This window comes from Oxyura jamaicensis (assembly GCF_011077185.1).
Source record: "Oxyura jamaicensis isolate SHBP4307 breed ruddy duck chromosome 6 unlocalized genomic scaffold, BPBGC_Ojam_1.0 oxy6_random_OJ55, whole genome shotgun sequence".
NCBI lineage: Eukaryota > Metazoa > Chordata > Aves > Anseriformes > Anatidae > Oxyura > Oxyura jamaicensis.
The window spans coordinates 239,683-256,721 of NW_023303990.1; the positions used below are offsets into that span (position 1 = coordinate 239,683).

Genomic DNA, 17,039 nt, shown 5'->3' on the forward strand with positions numbered 1-17,039 from the left:
GGACCGGGACCGGGACCGGGACCGGGACCGGGACCGGGACCGGGACCCTCGCCGTCTCCCCTGCCGGGGCTCCTCCGGTGCCCCCCCGGTGCCGCCCCTGATCCCGCCCTCTCCCCGCAGGCTCTCCGTGTCCTGCCCGCCGTGCCGCTCCCCGTGCCCGTGGTCCCGGCAGCGCCCGGTGGCGCTGGGGCTGGCCGCGGCCGCGGGGCTGCTGCTGCTGCTGGCCGCCGCCGCTCCCCGCCGCTGGGCCGCGCCGCCTCGGCGGGGCGAGAGGTGAGTGACCGGGAGGGGCGGTGGCACCGGGGGGGTGGTGACACCGGGGGGGGTGACCGGTCCCGGTGGCCGCAGGTACCTGTCGCGGCTGGAGGAGCTGGCGGCCACCGACACGGAGGACGCGGCGCTGAGCTACGGCGTGGTGGTGGACTGCGGCAGCAGCGGCTCCCGGGTCTTCGTCTACTTCTGGCCGCCGCACAACGGCAACCCGCACGACCTGCTGGACATCAGGCAGATGCGGGACCGCGGCAGCCGGCCCGTGGTCAAGAAGATTAAACCCGGTACGTGCAGCACCGGGTGGCACCGGGCTGTCCCCGGGGGCTCGGGGCTCACGGCTCCCCTGTGCCCACGCAGGGATCTCGGTGGCGGCGGCGGCCCCGGAGCGAGCGACGCCCTACCTGCGGCCCCTGCTGCGCTTCGCCGCCGCCCACGTGCCGGCCCCGAAGCACAAGGAGACGCCGCTGTATGTCCTGTGCACCGCCGGCATGCGGCTGCTGCCCCAGAGGTGAGCGCGGCGGGGAACGGCCGCGGCCTGGGGGAGGATGGGGGGGGTCACCGGGAACGAGCAGCGGGGGCTGGAGGAGGGCTTGAGGGCGTGGGGAGGGAAGTTTGGGCAGGATGGGAGCGTTGCAGCCTTCTCGAGAGGAAACGCTTTGGTTTGGAGCCTCAAGCGAGCAGCTGTAGCTTTAGTTTCCTTCTTCCGGAGGGTGCTGGGGTGCGCTGCAGAGGAACTGCTCCTCTCCGTGCTGCTTCTGCGTGGAGCAGCTCTCCGGGGGTCGCTCAGCCCCTGACCCCCCTCCTGTGCCCCGGCAGGCAGCAAGCCGCGATCCTGGAAGACTTGGTGAGAAACATACCCCTGGAGTTCGACTTCCTCTTCTCCAAATCGCACGCAGAGGTGATCTCAGGGAAGCAGGAAGGTAGGAGCTGCTGCTACCTAAGAGCTGCTGCCGCCTCCGCTGCCTCGTCCTCGTGCCCTAGGCAGGAGCACGCAGAGCTGCTGGCATCAGACGCAGCCAGGCAGTGGGTGGGAGCACTTGTGTTCTGCTTGGGGGCAACCCCTTTTTGTCCTGCCCAGGTGTCTACGCTTGGATTGGCATCAACTTCGTCCTGGGACGCTTTGACCACGAGGACGGTGAGTGTGGGAGCAGGCAGCATCCGGCCCTTTGGCTGTCTGACCTCCGCCGTGCGCGCCAAGCGCCCTGAGCCTCGGGCACGGGGAGGAGGCACCAACCCTGCCTGCAGGAACGAGTCCCTGCATGTGGAGAGCAGGAGGGGGCTCCTGCTCCGGGACAGCAGGGTGACTGCAGAGGGGAGGAAGGCCCCGCTGCCCCTCGCTGATGTGCCACTGTGGGTTGCAGAGGAGGCGGCGGTGGTCACGGTAGCGCTGGGGGACCAGGCGGAGTCCTTGGTGCGGAAGCGCACGGTTGGGATCCTGGACATGGGGGGCGCCTCCCTGCAGATCGCCTACGAGGTGCCCGGCTCTGGAGCCTTCTCCTCCCCGCAGCAGGTGTGTACCCGGCCAGGGGACGGCGCTGGCAGCAAACCCTGGGCCGTCGCTGATCGCTGCCCTCTGCTTCCTCAGGAGGAGGCTGCCAAGAGCCTGCTGGCGGAGTTCAACCTGGGCTGCGACGTGCAGCACACCGGCCACGTGTACCGCGTCTACGTCAACACCTTCCTGGGCTTCGGGGGCAATTTCGCTCGGCAGCGCTACGAGGAGCTCGTGCTGAACCAGACCTACGCGCACAACCGGTACTGCTGCCGCGCCTGGAGGCGCCCCATTGCGAAACGGGGCACCGGGGCCTTCCTGGTGCTCGCTCCCCCTTGGATTTGCCCCAGGAGCCACCTGCGGTGATAACGGCTCCCACGGCCACGCTGGCAGCAGCACGTGGTGCCCGAGCGCTGCCCTCAGAGCCCAGCAGGTTTATCAGTGCCACTGCTCGCTGCCTTCCCCTCCTCCAGCACATCGTCCCATGGCGTCCCCACCTCCAGCTCTCTCCTCACCTCTCGTTTCTTGCTTCTTTCCCAGGCTGCACGGCCAGCAGACGGGGCTGAGCGCCGAGAACCCCTTCCTGGACCCCTGCCTGCCCGTGGGGCTGGAGGACACGGTGACGAGGGGCGACCGAACGCTGCACATACGCGGGCGAGGGGACTGGCAGGCCTGTGCCGAGCTGCTGCAGCCCCTCCTCGGGGGGCCCAACAGCAGCCAGGACTCCCTCGTGGGGGCCTACAAAGCGCCCATTGACTTCAGCAACAGCGAGTTTTATGGCTTCTCTGAGTTCTTCTACTGCACCGAGGACGTGCTGCGCCTGGGGGGGGCACTACAATGCCCCCACCTTCACTGCTGCTGCCCAGGTGACGGGACCCCCTGGACGAGGGGACAGGGAGGCACTGTTACGGTGCTGGGAGGGAGCAGGGGATGCTCCTCAGCTCTGAACCCCGACTTCTCCTTCCCCAGGAGTACTGCAGCCAGAGGTGGGAGGTGCTGACCCAGCGCTTCCGCGGTGGCCTCTACTCATCGCATGCGGACGAGCACCGAGTCAAGTAAGGGGCCGTGGGTGTACCCCCTGGGGGGGGCTCACCAGCATGGGGGGGGCACGGTGGGCTCTGCTTTGAGTCCAGCCCTGCAGTCACATCTGGCTGACGCTCCCGCGCGCTGTCCGCAGGTACCAGTGCTTCAAGTCGGCCTGGATGTACCAAGTCCTTCACCAGGGCTTCCACTTCCCCCCGGACTACCCCAGCCTGCGCACGGCCCAGCTGGTGTACGACCGGGAGGTGCAGTGGACGCTGGGCGCCATCCTCTACAAGACACGGTTTCTGCCACTCAGGTAATGCAGGAAGAAGAATTAGCTCCAGGGCTGTGCCCCAGAGCCCGGCTGTGAGGGCAGGGGTGGCAGTAGGACAAGGGCTCTCAGCAGTCCTCTATACCCAGCACGGCTCCCACCTAATTCCAACTCTCCTCTCCACAGGGATCTCCGGCAGGAGAGCATCCGGCAAGCACACGCCTCGTGGCTGCGCCTCTCCTTCGTCTACAACCACTATCTCTTCTTCGCCTGCATCCTGGTCGTAGCGCTGGCCATAGTCCTCTACCTCCTGCGGCTGCGCCGCATCCACCGGCGGCAGCAGTGCGCCGCGCAGCTCGACGTGCTGTGGCTGGACAAGGTGGTGCTGCTGCCGCCGGGCCAGGCGGACGGGCCGTGACAGCGGGGGTGCGCCCGCCATCCAGCTGCACCAGCAAAACCAGGACTGAACGGCAGCCTGGGCTCCCGGGGCTCGGACGCTTCCTTGAGGACCATCTCAGCTCTGCACTCCGTCATCTCCACCTCAGAACCAGGCACCGGGGGCCGAGGCAGCTATGGACAATGGAGCCCTCCTCTCAGCCTCGCCCCAGTCCTCATCTTTGCATTCCTTGGCCTCTGGCCTTCACCTTGCTGCAGGGGGTAGAGAAAAAGCCCTTTGCTGCCACAGCAGGGTCAAGCTGCAGCCCCTGCTGGTCCCTTGGAGAAGCAGGACTTCCCTGAGGCAGCCCAGGCAGGGCTGTAGCCTGAAGGCCCAGGCTATCCTCCCGCTCAGGCACCAGTTCGCAGAGCAGCTTGGTGAGGAGGTGCTACAGCCTGTTGCCTAGGCCGGCCTTTCCCCAGGCTGCTACAAGCATCGGGGCTCAAGAAGTTCCTGCAGGAACCCCTGAGCCGTAAGTTCCCCGAGCTGCTCTGCTGGGGCTGACCCCACTGAGAGCCCTCCCTCGTGGTGCTGTGCTGTCTGCCACAGCCTCCCCTCTTGCAGAACAATCCTCCTGCAGTGTTAATCGGGACCTAGGCGCGGCGCTGAGGGCTCAGGGACTGTTTCCCAAGGCCCTACCAAAGCAGGCTGCGCTTCCTTTCATTCCTTCCCTCCTAAGCACGGGGCATCCCACAGTTCATCGGGCACTAAGCGCAAGGACCAGTGGTTCTTGCCCCGCCAACGCAGGCTGGGCCTGCCTCTGGGGCAGCCACCTCACTCCAGCCGTGCTGGGGGTGCAGGGAGCAGCTCAGGGCCGGGGCTGCCTCCTGCATCCCCCCGTGCACTGGCACAAGCCCTGTTCCTCTGGGGCTGGAGCCCTGACCAAACCAAATCAAGTTCTTCACTTTTTACTTGAACTCATCTGCGACCATTCCTGTAGCAATAAAGAAAAGCCTTGAGCCATCCAGCGGTTGTCGTGTGCTCCAGGGAGATCCAGCCAGCAGCGATGGTGGGGCTGGCAGCACGGCTGCAGGCCCCAGCATCGCTTCACGCTGCTGGGACCTGCTGCAGGCATGGGGCAAGGGAGGTGCCTTCGTGCCAGCAGCTGCCCTGCACAGCTGAGCTCACTGAACAGCCAAGATCCTTCCAAATAACGCTGCCCACCTCTTTCCGCCCAATTCAAGGCGGCCAAGCCTGCTCCCTCAAGCCTCTGGAAGATGCTCTCTGCTTGTTACCTTACTTACAGCTCAGCCTTATGACTGAAGGGACTGAAGGCACTGCTGCTACAGCTCCTGTGTGGCCCTGCAGGACCCAAGCCCAGCTGCTTACCAGCTGGGCAGGTACCCGAGTCTCCCCCTGGCACATGCCGTGGTTCATCTGTGACCCCAGTCCCAAAGGACAACCGTACAGGTGGCATCAAGGGTAAGATTTGCCCTGCACACGTGCTGTCACCTTTTCCTCAACAGCTGAGGATCCCGGCCTCGTTCTCACTGCAAGAGCAGGGTTAGAGGTGACGGGGGAAGGGAGACAATCAGAATAAAGCCAAGACTTCCTCTGCCTCCAAGCAGCAAGTGACTGCTTCCAGCATCACTTACTAAAAAAGGATTTATTTCCACAACACCAACTTAGCACAGTCAAATAAATAAATACAGATAAGTTATCTGATAAATAGGGGCACAGGACAAGTCTGTGAGTTCTCAGAACATGGACATGGGTAGGAATGACGGCGGTACCTAGACACTGCTGCAGCACCCTTGCTGCTGGGGCAGGAGATGGCAGGGCCCCCTTTCAGCCCCAGGCTGCCAGGCAGAGCCCCCTGCCCGACACCCCAGCACCTCCTGCATCACACCCCTGCCAGCTCACATCCTCCTGCAGCACCAGCCTTCCCTTCTGCCATCCACAGCCAGAACCTGCCCCAGCAGGGACCGCAGGGAGGTTCCTGCCTGCACGAGCTCCTCATCCCAGGCAGGGGCACTGCCTGCAGCCGGCGGGGGTGCAAAGCTCAGGGTGCGCTGGGGCTGCGGGTCCGGCCTCTGGCCCAGCACCTCTGAGGGCTGCCTGGGACGGGGAGGGGAGATGCTGGAACAGTGGCAGGAGCTGGGGGAAGAAGAAAGGGAGACGTTAGCACTGAGCTGTGCCCGCTCAGAGAGAGCTCAGGTGGGAGTGCTTGGCTTGGGGCTGCTGGATCCATGCTGGGGCTCAGCACCCTGCAGCCCCACAAGCTGGAGCAGCTCCCACCCGCAGTGCCCAACCCCCAGGTTTCGGGGACACGTCGGCCACCCGTTCCCACTCACGGTGACGACGGGGGGGGCTCTCCGTTGTGGCGCGGGGCTCACTCCCAGAGGAAGCGCACGTACCAGATGGTCTCGTTCTTCAGCTGCGGCCCGAACAGGGGGTTGGCCTGCGCCAGGATGGCGATCAGCCAGCTGCGGACAGAGCAGGCCCGTGAGGCGCGGGGCCGGGGGGCGGCAGGGAGGGAGGCGGGGAGGGAGGCCGGGCAGGAGGCCGCAGGCCGGGTACTCACAAGAGGTAGCAGCACACGGCGGTGGTGACCAGCATGGTGATGATCACCCTGCGGAGACAGCGGGGTCAGGGCGGGGGGCCCGGCCCCGTTCCCCCCCCGGTCTCTCCCCGTTCCCCCCGCACTCACCCGCGGTTGGGCCCCTTGGGCACGAACCAGGGGGCGGCGACGCCCACGAGCCCCCAGAAGGCGGAGAAGAGGACGAGCGGCAGCGCGAAGCTGTGCGCCGTCATGGCCGCCCTGCGCTTCTCCCCGCCCCGCCCACCGCCGAGCCCGCCGGCCAATCGGCGCGCGGCGCGCCACCGCCCCGCCGCCTCCCATTGGCGGAGACGCGCGGGGAAGCCCCGCCCCCCTCCTACTACCCCGCGGAGGCGGCGGCCTCCCCCCCGGCCTCCCCCGGGACCTCGGCCTCCGTAGGGGCCGCGCAGCCCGCGCCTCCCGCCCCGCAAGCAGGCGGACACCAGCGGCTGGGGGACAGCAGCTCCTTTATGACACGCAGCCCGACCTCCGGCCCGCCATCGTGGTGGAGGCCGTGCCTCCTCCCGGCCTCCGCGGTTCACTTGGGCAGCCTCCGCAGCTCGGCCATGAGCCACAGGGCCACGCTGAGCAGCGCCAGGGAGCCCGACTGGTGCGTGGCGGCCAGCGGCGTGGGGACGTAGAGCAGCAGGGTGCTGATGCCCAGGCCGACCTGCCGAGAAGGAAGAAGTGTGAGCGTGGCTGCTGACACAGCACCGAGCACAAAACGTGACAGAGGAAGGCCCACGGCCAGACCTCCCACCCTCCAAATGAGCCTGTGCAAGCAGTGCCACCTCCCAGCTCCAAGTGCTTGGGGACAGCAGAGTTCTTGCACCACTTCCATGATAGGGAAGGGTCTGTCTTGACAATGTTTTGCAAAGGAAATATAAAATAAAAAGTACCTGCATGCAAGCCACAGCCAGTAAGGAAGCCACTGCCGTCCTGGTCCTGCGAGGGAGTGGGATCTTCCGCGAGAAGAGGTACAGCGCCGTGATGGCTGTGACTGTGGCAATTCCCTGAAGAGGGAAACGAGTTTGTAGTGGGAAGGAGAAACAACCGCCCTTGGAGAAAAGTCCGAAGGGAAGGGGCGCAGATGCCTTTGGCTGCACCTTCCATAGAGTAAAATAAATTCTGTGATCACTATCTAACTGTAGGAACAGTTCATAGCCATGACCAAATCCTGGAGTTCCCATGCCCCCCACCAGATTAACCCTGAAATTTAACCCAAGTTCTGGAGAGTTCCATTTTCTCTGAATTAACGCTTTACTTCCAATAGCTTTCCCTCATTTCTTCAGTTCATTAGGAATTATTTTTGCTCTCTCTCTACCTGTCACCTTGACAATTAAAGGTGGAAGCTGTCAGCTGGAAAACGGATCTTGTTTTCACCTGTCAGCCACAGTTCCCCAGCGTTATCTCATTGCACATGTCACAGCAGATGATTCCTCTTCTAAGTCACTTAATCCTTCCTTTCAGTCTTAGCAATGGCTTAGCCCACAGTAATGCCAGCAGCGTTATTTAATACCCAACTTGCTCCAAGTTTTTTTTCCCCACAAGGCACTGTTGGTGTGAAGGAACTTCAGAAACGCTAGAGGAAGCAGACACCACTCAGCAGTGAGATTTCCAAGTTTTATTTCAACACAACATCCACAGACATTTCCGCAGCAAGGGCTGCCCTGATCTGCAGCTCATGTTATGGAAAACGAGACACAAAGAAATGACGCCTGTAACTTGGGCAGGAAGACGTCCTTAAGGAAGGAGACCACGTTGGAAAAAAACAAGTGAGTGCTAACCTCCCTCTTTCTTTGGGAGCAAGTTGGTGACAAAGCTCTCAGGACCTTAGGACGCCCTGGATATCACTCACGCTGACAGAGCCCCAGCCCAAAGAGGACAGCTTGGCTGTAGGAAGCAACCGGGAGGAAGCAGACATAGCAGGAAGATGGCACTTACCAAGATCCTGTGATCAAACTGTACGGTTGTAGGATTCTCAAAGATATTTCTCAGCGTGGGGGAGAAGGCGAGAAGGTCGTCTGGGATCCAGCGTTCCCCCATTTTGGGGAAGGAATTGTACACAAGGCCGGCGTCCAGCCCTGCCACAAAGGCACCTGCAATTCCAGAGCAGAGAAGAAGGCCACTGGACGAGGTGCAGACGGCACCCCGGGCACAGCTCTTAAAAGCAGCCTGACGCAAGAATGCAACCTGGTCCCGAATTTTCTGGGAAACATGCAGAGATCACACAACAGCACGCAGGCTGTGCGGCACATCTCGGCCTGCTCAGAACTTCCCAGTAAGGGAAGTTTTTGAACGTAAGAGCCCTGAAAGAATGAAGTTTTCCCATAGAACACAAGGGCTTTTCTTGCAGTCCCCCCCAGACCAGAAGGAAAACAAGGCAGAGAGAAACAAGCCACGGACAGGACAGCGGTACAGAACAGCCTCACCTGAAAGAGCCGTAAGAAAGACGAGAGCTGTGGTGCCATGAGCAAAGTGCCTCAGGCGCATGAGCTGACGGGTCTCAGGTAACTGTAAAACAAAGTGAAATGACCCAAGTAAAATATTTCCAGTGCTGTGTGCAACAAGTGAGGAAAGCTTTCCGTGCACGTACAGGCTGACAGGTTGGCGTGTATTTTACAGGAGGGATACAGAGGGCAACACACAGCACAGCCACACTTCAGTGGTTCCTCAAAATCACAAGTAATCAAGTCCAACCTCATGCAGAAGCTGAAGTGGCCGCTGGACAAATGTTAGCACAAATCATTTAATCCAGCCAGGCAGGCTCCTGCCTGAGCTTGCACAGGCTCTGAGACTAATCACCATTGAGGGTGAGCATAACAGTACCAGTCAAATGCAACATCCCGTAACTGTTACCAAATATCCTTTTTACAAACTTCCAGGAACAGGATCAAATGGAACTAACCATCGCTCTCCACACCCTTTCCTTTACCTCACATCCCCCACCCTCCAAGCGTTACACGACGCTGTGTGCCTTCAGCTCCCGAGGCACCACCTCGTACCTGGTGTCGCGGCAGCAGCAGAGAGAGCCCCGTCCACAGACTAGCAGAGTACAGAACCAGCGCGGAGCCGAGATGTGCTGCGAGGCGGTACTGGCTGACCCGAGGGATGTCGTAGGAATCTGGCTTTTCTTCCAGTCCGCTCTTGACCATGTACCACCCCAGCAGCCCCTGGCGAAACAACAGAGGGTGAACCAGCTCCCCCCTCCCATTAAACAGAAAGCCAGAGAAACGTTAGGGGTAAAATGACTTGCTTCTTCCATCTTGAACCACCTACCAGCACTGACCCCCTCCTCCCCCAAAAATCTTTTGCGAATCCCAGTGTTTTGACTATGCTCAGTCAGGAATCGTTCACAGGAGATAGCACAGCTATTCCCCGTGGCTGCAGGGCGCTCACCTGGAAGCACACGAGCCCGCAGAGGGCAAGAACGCAGCCCTTCATGGGGCGGCTGAGCCAGCCCTTCCTCCAGAAGTAGGCAGCCGGCAGGATGTAGGCCAAGCCCACGACGCGGCCCCACATGCGATGCGAGTACTCCATGTACCAAATGAACTTGAACTCTGTCAGCGTCATGTCATGATTCAGGCTGTTAGGGGTGTTAAAACAAAGAACTGCTTAACGTGGTGGCACAGTCCTGCTTCCTGTGATGAGGGATCGCCTTCCTCCAGAGAAGGAGGTGACAGTGAAGGAAGGTGACTGCATGCAGCCACCACCAGACACGCTCTGCTCGCCTTACTGGTGGTATTAGAGGGCATTCCTGTTCTCATGAGAGCTCCCAGCGTTGCATGGCCACAGGAGCAATTCTCCCAGCCCCATCCCGCCTCTGACCACTCACATTCTGAACTCGGGGAACTGCTGGTACTTCCGGAACTCTGCTTCCCACTCCTGCTGCGTCCGCGGGGGTTTCATCTCCTTCACCAGGTGCCAGTCGACCATGGAAAGGCCGGACTCTGTCAGCCTACGAGCAGACTCGGGTCACTGCCTGCACATACACTAACAGCCACCCAGCACTGACAGAGCTGGGGAAAGGACAGGGAGCTGGGGAAGGCCGCAGGACGCCCAGGAACGCCTGTAAGTGATTCCCACCTGCCACCCCCAGTCATCCCAGCCAGGGATGGAGTGGGGTGAGAAGCTTCCACCTCACGCCCGGTGGCGCTCACCGCCCCCCCCCACCCCCCCAAGGCCGGGCCGCCCTCACCTGGTGACGCCGCCCAGCACCACAGCCCCGGCCACGGCACCGCTACAGGCGAGCAGCCACCGCCCCACGGCGGCCGGGACCGGGGCGGGCGGCGGCGGCGGCAGCCGCTGCTGGAGGCCGAGGAGCCGGGCCCGGGCCCCGTCCCCGCCCCACCCCGGGCCCAGCAGCCGCGTCCCGGCGCCGCGCAGCACCCGCAGCATCCCGAGCGATCCCGGAAGTGGCGGCGGCGGGACCGGAAGCCGTGGCGAGAGCTTCCGGCCGTCACCTGGGCGTCACCATGACGATCCCGCGGCACGTGACCCAGAGCCAGCAGCGACCCCCGCGCGCCGCCAGCGCAGGTGAGGGGAGGGCGCGGGGCGAGGCGGGGGCGGGGCCGGGGGAGGTGGGCGGGGCTTGTGGGCAGGGGGCGAGGCCGGAAGCGGAAGCGAAGGAGGCGGAAGCGGAAGCGCGGCGGGAGGCCTAGCGGCACAGCGGACGCCGCCATGGCGCGGCACGGGCTGACGGATCCGCTGCCGCCCCGCAGGCATGGAGGATGGCTTCCTCATGGAGGTGTGCGTGGACTCGGTGGAGTCGGCCGTCAACGCGGAGCGCGGAGGTGAGGCACCGGGGAGGCACCGGGGGGGGGGGTGGCGGGGAGGACAGGGCCCGGTGTGACCCGCTGTGACCGCCTCTTCGCAGGTGCCGGCCGGATCGAGCTGTGCGCGGGCCTCGTCGAGGGAGGAACCACGCCGAGCATGGGTGAGACCCCAGACCCGGACCCCCCCGGTTCCCCCTCCCCCAGTTCCCCCTTCCCCCCGGTTTCCCCTTTACCCGGTGCCCCCCTCCCCCTGTGCCCGCCCCCCGGGGCGCCCCCCCCCCCCCCCCCGGCCTTCCCCCGGCCCAACAGCTCGGCCAGCACCCCCTCCCTAACCCACTTTCTCTCTCTTTCCCTTCCTCCCTGTCTCTCTGTGCCCCTGCCAGGCCTCTTGCAGGTGGTGAAGCAGTGCGTGCGGGTCCCGGTGTTCGTCATGATCCGGCCCCGCGGCGGGGATTTTCTCTACTCGGACCGGGAGGTGGAGGTGATGAAGGCTGACATCCGCCTGGCTAAGCTGCACGGGGCTGACGGGCTGGTGTTCGGGGCTCTCACTGAGGATGGGCGCATCGATACGGAGCTCTGCACGGCGTTGCTGGGTAAGAGCATCCCTACTTGTGAATGCTGAGCTCAGTGTGATGCCGTCATGAGCAGGTGTTGTAGTTTGGTGCTGCTCTCTGTGGTGCTGCAGAAAGCACTGTGTAAGTGCCTTGGTCTGCAGGCAGGTTTTGTCTGTGTCCTTGCTCCTCTCTCCCCCTTTTACAAGTGTCGTGTGTTGTCATACATGCAACACGTTAAATAGGTAAGAATAGTTGCAGATCGAGGGCCTCTGCTCCAGGCAGCTCTCTGAGTTTGGGGCCACTTGGAACAAAAACGTAGGGCTTCAGAAGGAGACAGAATTAGGTGAAGTGCTTTGGTGGATCAGAGTCTTTAAGCGTTGGATTTCCTCTCTTTTTCTTTGCCCTTTGTTTTTATCTTGATGTCCTGTGACAAACTGTTAGGCCAGACCCTCAGTGTATAGCAAGAGTGGGATTTGCTTCCATTTCTTTTCCATCAGCTATGTCCTGAGCCAAAGAGCACTGAGCCTTTCTCTGGTGACGTGGGACTGGGATTTCTGTGTGCAGATGGAAGTGCTGGATGGAGCACAGCACATGAGAAGGATCTTGCCAGTATTTGCATCCATTAAAGCCATGAGATGCTCTGCTGGGCCCAGCGTTTTCAGGGCAAGAAGCAGTTAGGTTCCTTTTTGCAGAAGTAGAAAGCCTTTACCCAGTAAATTGCTAACGCTGAGCACCACCAATGAAGTTTTTTATGGACTGATTCAGAACAGAAATTAGAGGTAGTGAAAGAAATTGGGACAAATCATATCTCCTCCTTTCGAAGAGCACTGGTCCTGTCCCTTGTCCCTGGTAGATGGGACAACTTCCATACTTGGTTCCTGCAGAGAAAGACATCTCTGGCAAGAGGAGAGGGTTTTTTCCCAACTGAAGAGCCTGGACAAGGAGGAGCAGCTGTAGCTGTGTTGTACCCAGCAAGTGCTGGGAGTGTTCTGAGCTCCCCAGAAATGGCCCAAGAAGCCTTTTTCCTCTTTTACCTTACGTACTTCTCTGGTTCTAGCACAAGGGACTCTCTCTACCAGCCCAGACTGACCACGTGTCTTCTTATTGCAGCTGTTTGTCGTCCCCTGCCTGTCACATTTCATCGAGGTGAGTCACCAGCACAGGACCCTATCATGGACCAGCCTCTGCCCTTCTGACAGGGGAAGGGGCTGGGAGGTAGCTGGGCTTAATGGATGTTGGTCTTCCTTTGGAGGCCGGGGAAAGCTGTGCATGCTTTGCAAGAGTACGCTGTGGCCGTGTCGTTTGCCCAGGAGGGAAAAGGTCCAGGGGGTCCAGGCTTGGTGGCCATGTCACTGCCCTGTGTGGGGAGGAAATGTTGAAATGTTCAAGGAGCTGAGCCCTACAGCCCTGCTGCGAGGGCTATTTCATAGCCGGGAGTTGTGCCTCCTTCCAGCGGTGGTGAGCTGGGAGAAGGGCCCTTCCCATCTCCGTTTCCCTCAGCTGGGGGGTGGGAGTAGGGTCTAAGCAATGAGCTGAGTGATTCCTGAGCTGTTCTGTTGGTCTCTTAGCCTTCGACATGGTGCATGACCCTCAGGTGGCACTGGAGACCCTGATTTCTCTGGGGTTCGAGCGTGTGCTGACCAGCGGCTGTGACAGCTCAGCGCTGGAAGGATTGTCTTTGATTAAGAAACTTGCAGAGCAGGTAAGTGTTCCCTCTGCTCCTCTGGGTCACCGTGGCTTCTTCCTGGGCATTGCTTGGAGGCAGCCCCTTTGTGGTAACCCTCATTTCTGTGAGGGAGCTGCTGTCCAGGAGCTCTTTCCTCCCACCTCTGGTTTGGCTTTAGTCTGTTTTCACAAGTCCCTGTGGGTTGGATCCCTGAAGTCTCCTGCAGCAAGGGCTGACTGGGCTGTTCTTGTTCATGAAGTCAGAGGCAGGAGGTAAGAGCTGGTTTCAGGACAGGGTTTTGGCTCCAGTTTGATCCCAGCTTTGGGGCAACAGTGCCCATGTGAGCTGCCCTTCAGGGCGCTGATGCTTAGAAACTTGGCTGGAAGCTGCTGCTGTGGTTAACTCGCGCAGACAGCAGCGCGAGGGCTCTTCTGGGGTGTCACAGTTCCTGTTAGGAAAATACAATCTGTTTATGGGAGGTAGTCAGGTGAGATAGGGAAGTGATAGCAAATGGCAACAGGTTGCCTGAGCTGTAAGCCTTTTCTGCTTTTCTTTGTCGAAATGGGAATAGGACAAAAAAGAAGGGTGAGAGTATGTGAATCATAAGCTATGGTGGCTCTTGTGAGCTTTCTGAGGGCGTGGTACACAAGCTTTCATTGCCACCACATAATGGCACGTGGGGACATAGTGCTGTGGCAATATCACTAACGTGTTGCTCTTCTTTCAGGCAAAGGGCAGAATTGTGGTGGTGCCAGGTAATTTTTTTTTCCTCTTATCTGTAACAGGTCCGGTTTTCTCTGGCTCCTGTTCCGTAGCCCCTTGCCCTGGGGCATGCTGTCTCATGGGGCTTTGTGAGCCAGGTCCCCAGCAGGGATTGCTCCTGCCCTGGTGTGAGTAAAGGCCTCAGAGCCTGCAGCTGCTGCTCACCGGAGGATCTGGGGACAGTTCTAGATCTGTGGGAGAGCGTGAGCCACGGCTTCTCCCATCTCTTTACAAGTGCCAGGGTCTCCCTTGTCCCAAGGGCTCTATTCCCCCTCTGTGCAGATGGCACTGATCCCTTAGCAGGTAGATCCCAGGGGTGCTCTCGGGTTTGTGGCGGTGCTTTCCGTGCTGGATGTGACATAAACAGGGATTCTTCCCACCAGGGGGTGGCATCACAGAGCGCAACCTGCAGAGGATTCTGGAAGGCTCTACTGTTTCTGAGTTTCACTGCTCTGCTCGCTCAGCCCGGGACTCGGGGATGAAGTTCAGGTAACTGTTGTTGTTTTGTTTTGTTTTTTTTTTACTATTTTCTAGCAATCCCGTGTAAGGGAAAAGCTGGATTAATGTGAATATACGTTTGCAGAACAGGTGTAAATTTCAAACAGCTTTCTGGGTGCTAATTGTGCTCTTGTGGTTGGGATCGTGATGCCTGGCTCTGTGGTCTGCAGCGTATGAATCCAGCGGTGCTCATCATCTGGACTCAAGCTCCAAGCACAACCAGATCTTTGGGCATTTCCTCTGCTGCTGCTGCCCTTGGGTTTGTGAATGTGCTTGTGCTTGGGAAGGCAGGTTCTGGTCTAGTTGTCTTGGACCTGTAAAACTGATGCGTGTGGCTTTTGGGAGGTCTGTGGGAGACACCTCTGTGCACAGTGAGGAATGGTTTACATTTGACCACAGGTCTGCACTGAGTTTCTGTAGGTGCTGTTTTTTCTGTCCTTTGAATTATTCTTTGTTCTGTCACTGTCTCTCATCTTTGGTCTGGGTGGCACCAGCAGCTATTCTGGCTGCTGCTGGCACTGGGGGAAATGGTTTTCCTTAATGTATCTTAGTCATCTGTATCACCTGCAGCTGGTAACCCGTCACTTTCCTTACAGAAATCCAAATGTTGCCATGGGAGCATCCTTCTCTGCCCCTGAATACTCCATAAAGGTGGCAGATGTGGCCAAAGTGAGGACCCTGAACGCAATTGCAAAGAACATCCTGTAGTGGAAGGAACTGTGCCGGGACAAGAGCGATGAGACTCTAGGGTCTTCCCTGCCACATGGACAGATGTGTACTGCTTCCGTCCTCAATCTGCAGAGGATGCAAACTAGGTGACAAAGCCTGACGTCTCTTCCCTTGGTTTCCCCTGAGTGACCAGTCCCTGACTTGGCTGGAAACTTGGCGTTGGCCATTTTAAATAGAAGGACTCATTCCTGGACGTTGTGGCAACAAGCTGCTCCACCATACTTCAGGAGGAAGGGAGCTGAGCACGTAGAGGAGTGACTTGTGTAGCACTGCATGTGATCATCAAATAAACACTGCAGCTGCTCCCCTCTTGCTGTGTTGTTTTTTTTTTTGTTGTTGTTGTTGTTTTTTTTTTTAATTTTACAAATAGTGTGTGATCTATTTCTCATAGTTCAGTACATTATGCTTCGGTGTCAGTTCTAGATAGATACTGTGAATGGAGAAGTCCGCATGAGCTCATCTGTGTCACATGAGGCAGTTTGCACAGGAGACGCAAACATTTACCAAGGGCAAGGTAACAGCAAATAAACACCGAGCTAAAAATGTGACTAAAACCCTAGTCATGCGTCAGGAGAGCTAGGTCTGAGAGCAGCAGAACAGAGATAAGTGTCAGAATTAGTCAGCCTCCGGCCGCACCAAAGGAGAAAACAATCACGTCTAGAATGCCAGGGAGGTAAACATCATAGCCACAGCTGGAAAACAGTGCCTGCTGTGGTGGATAGCCGGGGATTAGAAACCCAGCAGCTGCTAGGTAAAGAGAAGCACAACAAAGCTGTCTGTTGGTACAGCAGAGGTGATGGTAGAGGTGATGAACACGTGAGGTAAACAATGGGAAGAAGCATCTACCGACCTGACTGGTTAGGTGAGCTAGCTGGGAGCCAGCCTGGGCTACAGAGAGAGTGCTCGAGGGGGAGGGTGGGTAGATGATGAGATTCCTTGGGAAGCCAAGGGGCTTTTCTCAGGGAGTTTCCAGGTTCTTTTCCTAACACGAAGCACAAACCGTATGTCTATTCTTCAGACGGTGCTTGGGGGAAAGAGCCTGTGGAGTTACTGCTGCCTAGTCAGAATTGAAGCCTTAGACTCCTTTCAGTTACCTCGCCAAATACCCAACAAAATATCTGCACGGTGTCAGGGAGGTCCATCAGAAGAGTAGAGACCTAGTGATAAAGGACCTTTAGTCTTGTTCCTTGGTGTTCTCTAGAAGATGCACAAAGCTAAAGAGAATCCCCCTGACAACAGAGAGCTTCTTAGAAAGTGAAAAACTTCAGATTTGGGTTCAGATTTGTCTGCCCATCTTGGCAGTAGCATACAGTCTGTGAGGATGACGGGAGAATGTAACATTTGACAAGGTGGCAGCAGCATGTCACCTTAACGGAATGAGGTAGTTGAAAACCTGTAACTAACTACATAGCTTCATCTCAGAGGGCACATCCACCTTTCACATGGATCCATCAGAGGGATCAGTGTTTCCCAAAACACGTCTCAGGAGCATACGTGGTATTTCTTAACGTAAGAGCTGGGAAAGGAATGACTGTGTGCATCAAGGCTTTTTTCAGTACTGGCTGATGTGCACTCAGTAGAAAGGATTCAGAGTCAGAAGGAATAGTCTCATGTATGGATATAGTCGCTGTAGTTCAGGACACCTGAGTTCATGGAGTGGTTTCATGTATGGATATAGTTGCTGTAGTTCAGGACACCTGAGTTCATGGCTTAAGTTGTGAGATTTCATGAGTCATGGTGATTAAGATATCTTGGAGGTCTTTTCCATCCTAACTGATTTGATGGTTCTGTGTTATCACAGAGGCACAACTATAACTCAGTGTGAACGTTCTGCTGACACAGCCCTCTGGTATCATATACGCAGAGTTCTGTTCAATTTGCATGAAGGGTTTTTGTTTGTTTGTTTGTTTTAAAGAGACTTTTGAACTCAAAGCGCTTTACCGTGACAAAGCAGAGAAACAAACCCTTCAGAAACGGAGATGATCAGCGAGGACTGGACTAATTTGTAGATTGCCTTGCAGAAGTCT

General features: G+C 58.6%; 4 protein-coding genes across 5 annotated transcripts in view; 2 read left to right on the forward strand and 2 right to left on the reverse strand.

Moving 5' to 3' along the window:
* ENTPD7 (ectonucleoside triphosphate diphosphohydrolase 7) overlaps nt 1–3,599 on the forward strand; it is a 36,118-nt gene extending 32,519 nt beyond the window's left edge. The window contains 12 exon segments of the mRNA XM_035311789.1: nt 121–273; nt 349–554; nt 628–778; nt 1,087–1,190; nt 1,349–1,405; nt 1,632–1,780; nt 1,856–2,022; nt 2,300–2,582; nt 2,584–2,625; nt 2,729–2,814; nt 2,937–3,098; nt 3,240–3,599. Coding sequence (XP_035167680.1) covers nt 121–273; nt 349–554; nt 628–778; nt 1,087–1,190; nt 1,349–1,405; nt 1,632–1,780; nt 1,856–2,022; nt 2,300–2,582; nt 2,584–2,625; nt 2,729–2,814; nt 2,937–3,098; nt 3,240–3,471 — 1,792 coding nt within the window. The 3' untranslated portion in view covers nt 3,472–3,599.
* Nucleotides 3,600–5,042: 1,443 nt separating this feature from the next.
* Nucleotides 5,043–6,309, reverse strand: LOC118157468 (V-type proton ATPase subunit e 2). The gene is made up of 4 exons (XM_035311813.1): nt 6,140–6,309; nt 6,014–6,061; nt 5,784–5,915; nt 5,043–5,586 (listed from the first exon to the last, which is right to left on the reverse strand). The coding sequence occupies exons 1-3, from the start codon at nt 6,241–6,243 to the stop codon at nt 5,822–5,824; spliced, it is 246 nt and encodes an 81-aa protein (XP_035167704.1). The 5' UTR covers nt 6,244–6,309; the 3' UTR covers nt 5,043–5,586; nt 5,784–5,821.
* A 169-nt stretch (nt 6,310–6,478) lies between these two features.
* LOC118157466 (cytochrome c oxidase assembly protein COX15 homolog) lies at nt 6,479–10,524 on the reverse strand. The gene is made up of 8 exons (XM_035311809.1): nt 10,227–10,524; nt 9,864–9,986; nt 9,428–9,614; nt 9,034–9,201; nt 8,461–8,542; nt 7,973–8,127; nt 6,928–7,041; nt 6,479–6,698 (listed from the first exon to the last, which is right to left on the reverse strand). Exons 1-8 carry the CDS (start codon nt 10,424–10,426, stop codon nt 6,567–6,569), a joined length of 1,161 nt encoding a protein of 386 aa, XP_035167700.1. The 5' UTR covers nt 10,427–10,524; the 3' UTR covers nt 6,479–6,566.
* On the forward strand, nt 10,477–15,322 carry CUTC (cutC copper transporter). 2 transcript variants are annotated; one of them, XM_035311811.1, is made up of 9 exons: nt 10,477–10,564; nt 10,750–10,821; nt 10,905–10,964; nt 11,187–11,396; nt 12,468–12,503; nt 12,926–13,059; nt 13,751–13,778; nt 14,169–14,274; nt 14,880–15,322. In XM_035311811.1, exons 1-9 carry the CDS (start codon nt 10,504–10,506, stop codon nt 14,989–14,991), a joined length of 819 nt encoding a protein of 272 aa, XP_035167702.1. In that variant the 5' UTR covers nt 10,477–10,503; the 3' UTR covers nt 14,992–15,322. The 2 variants fall into 2 exon arrangements, with proteins under 2 accessions (XP_035167702.1, XP_035167703.1); XM_035311812.1 differs by lacking the exon at nt 10,905–10,964 and having other exon boundaries at nt 10,489–10,564.
* Nucleotides 15,323–17,039: the final 1,717 nt, after the last annotated feature.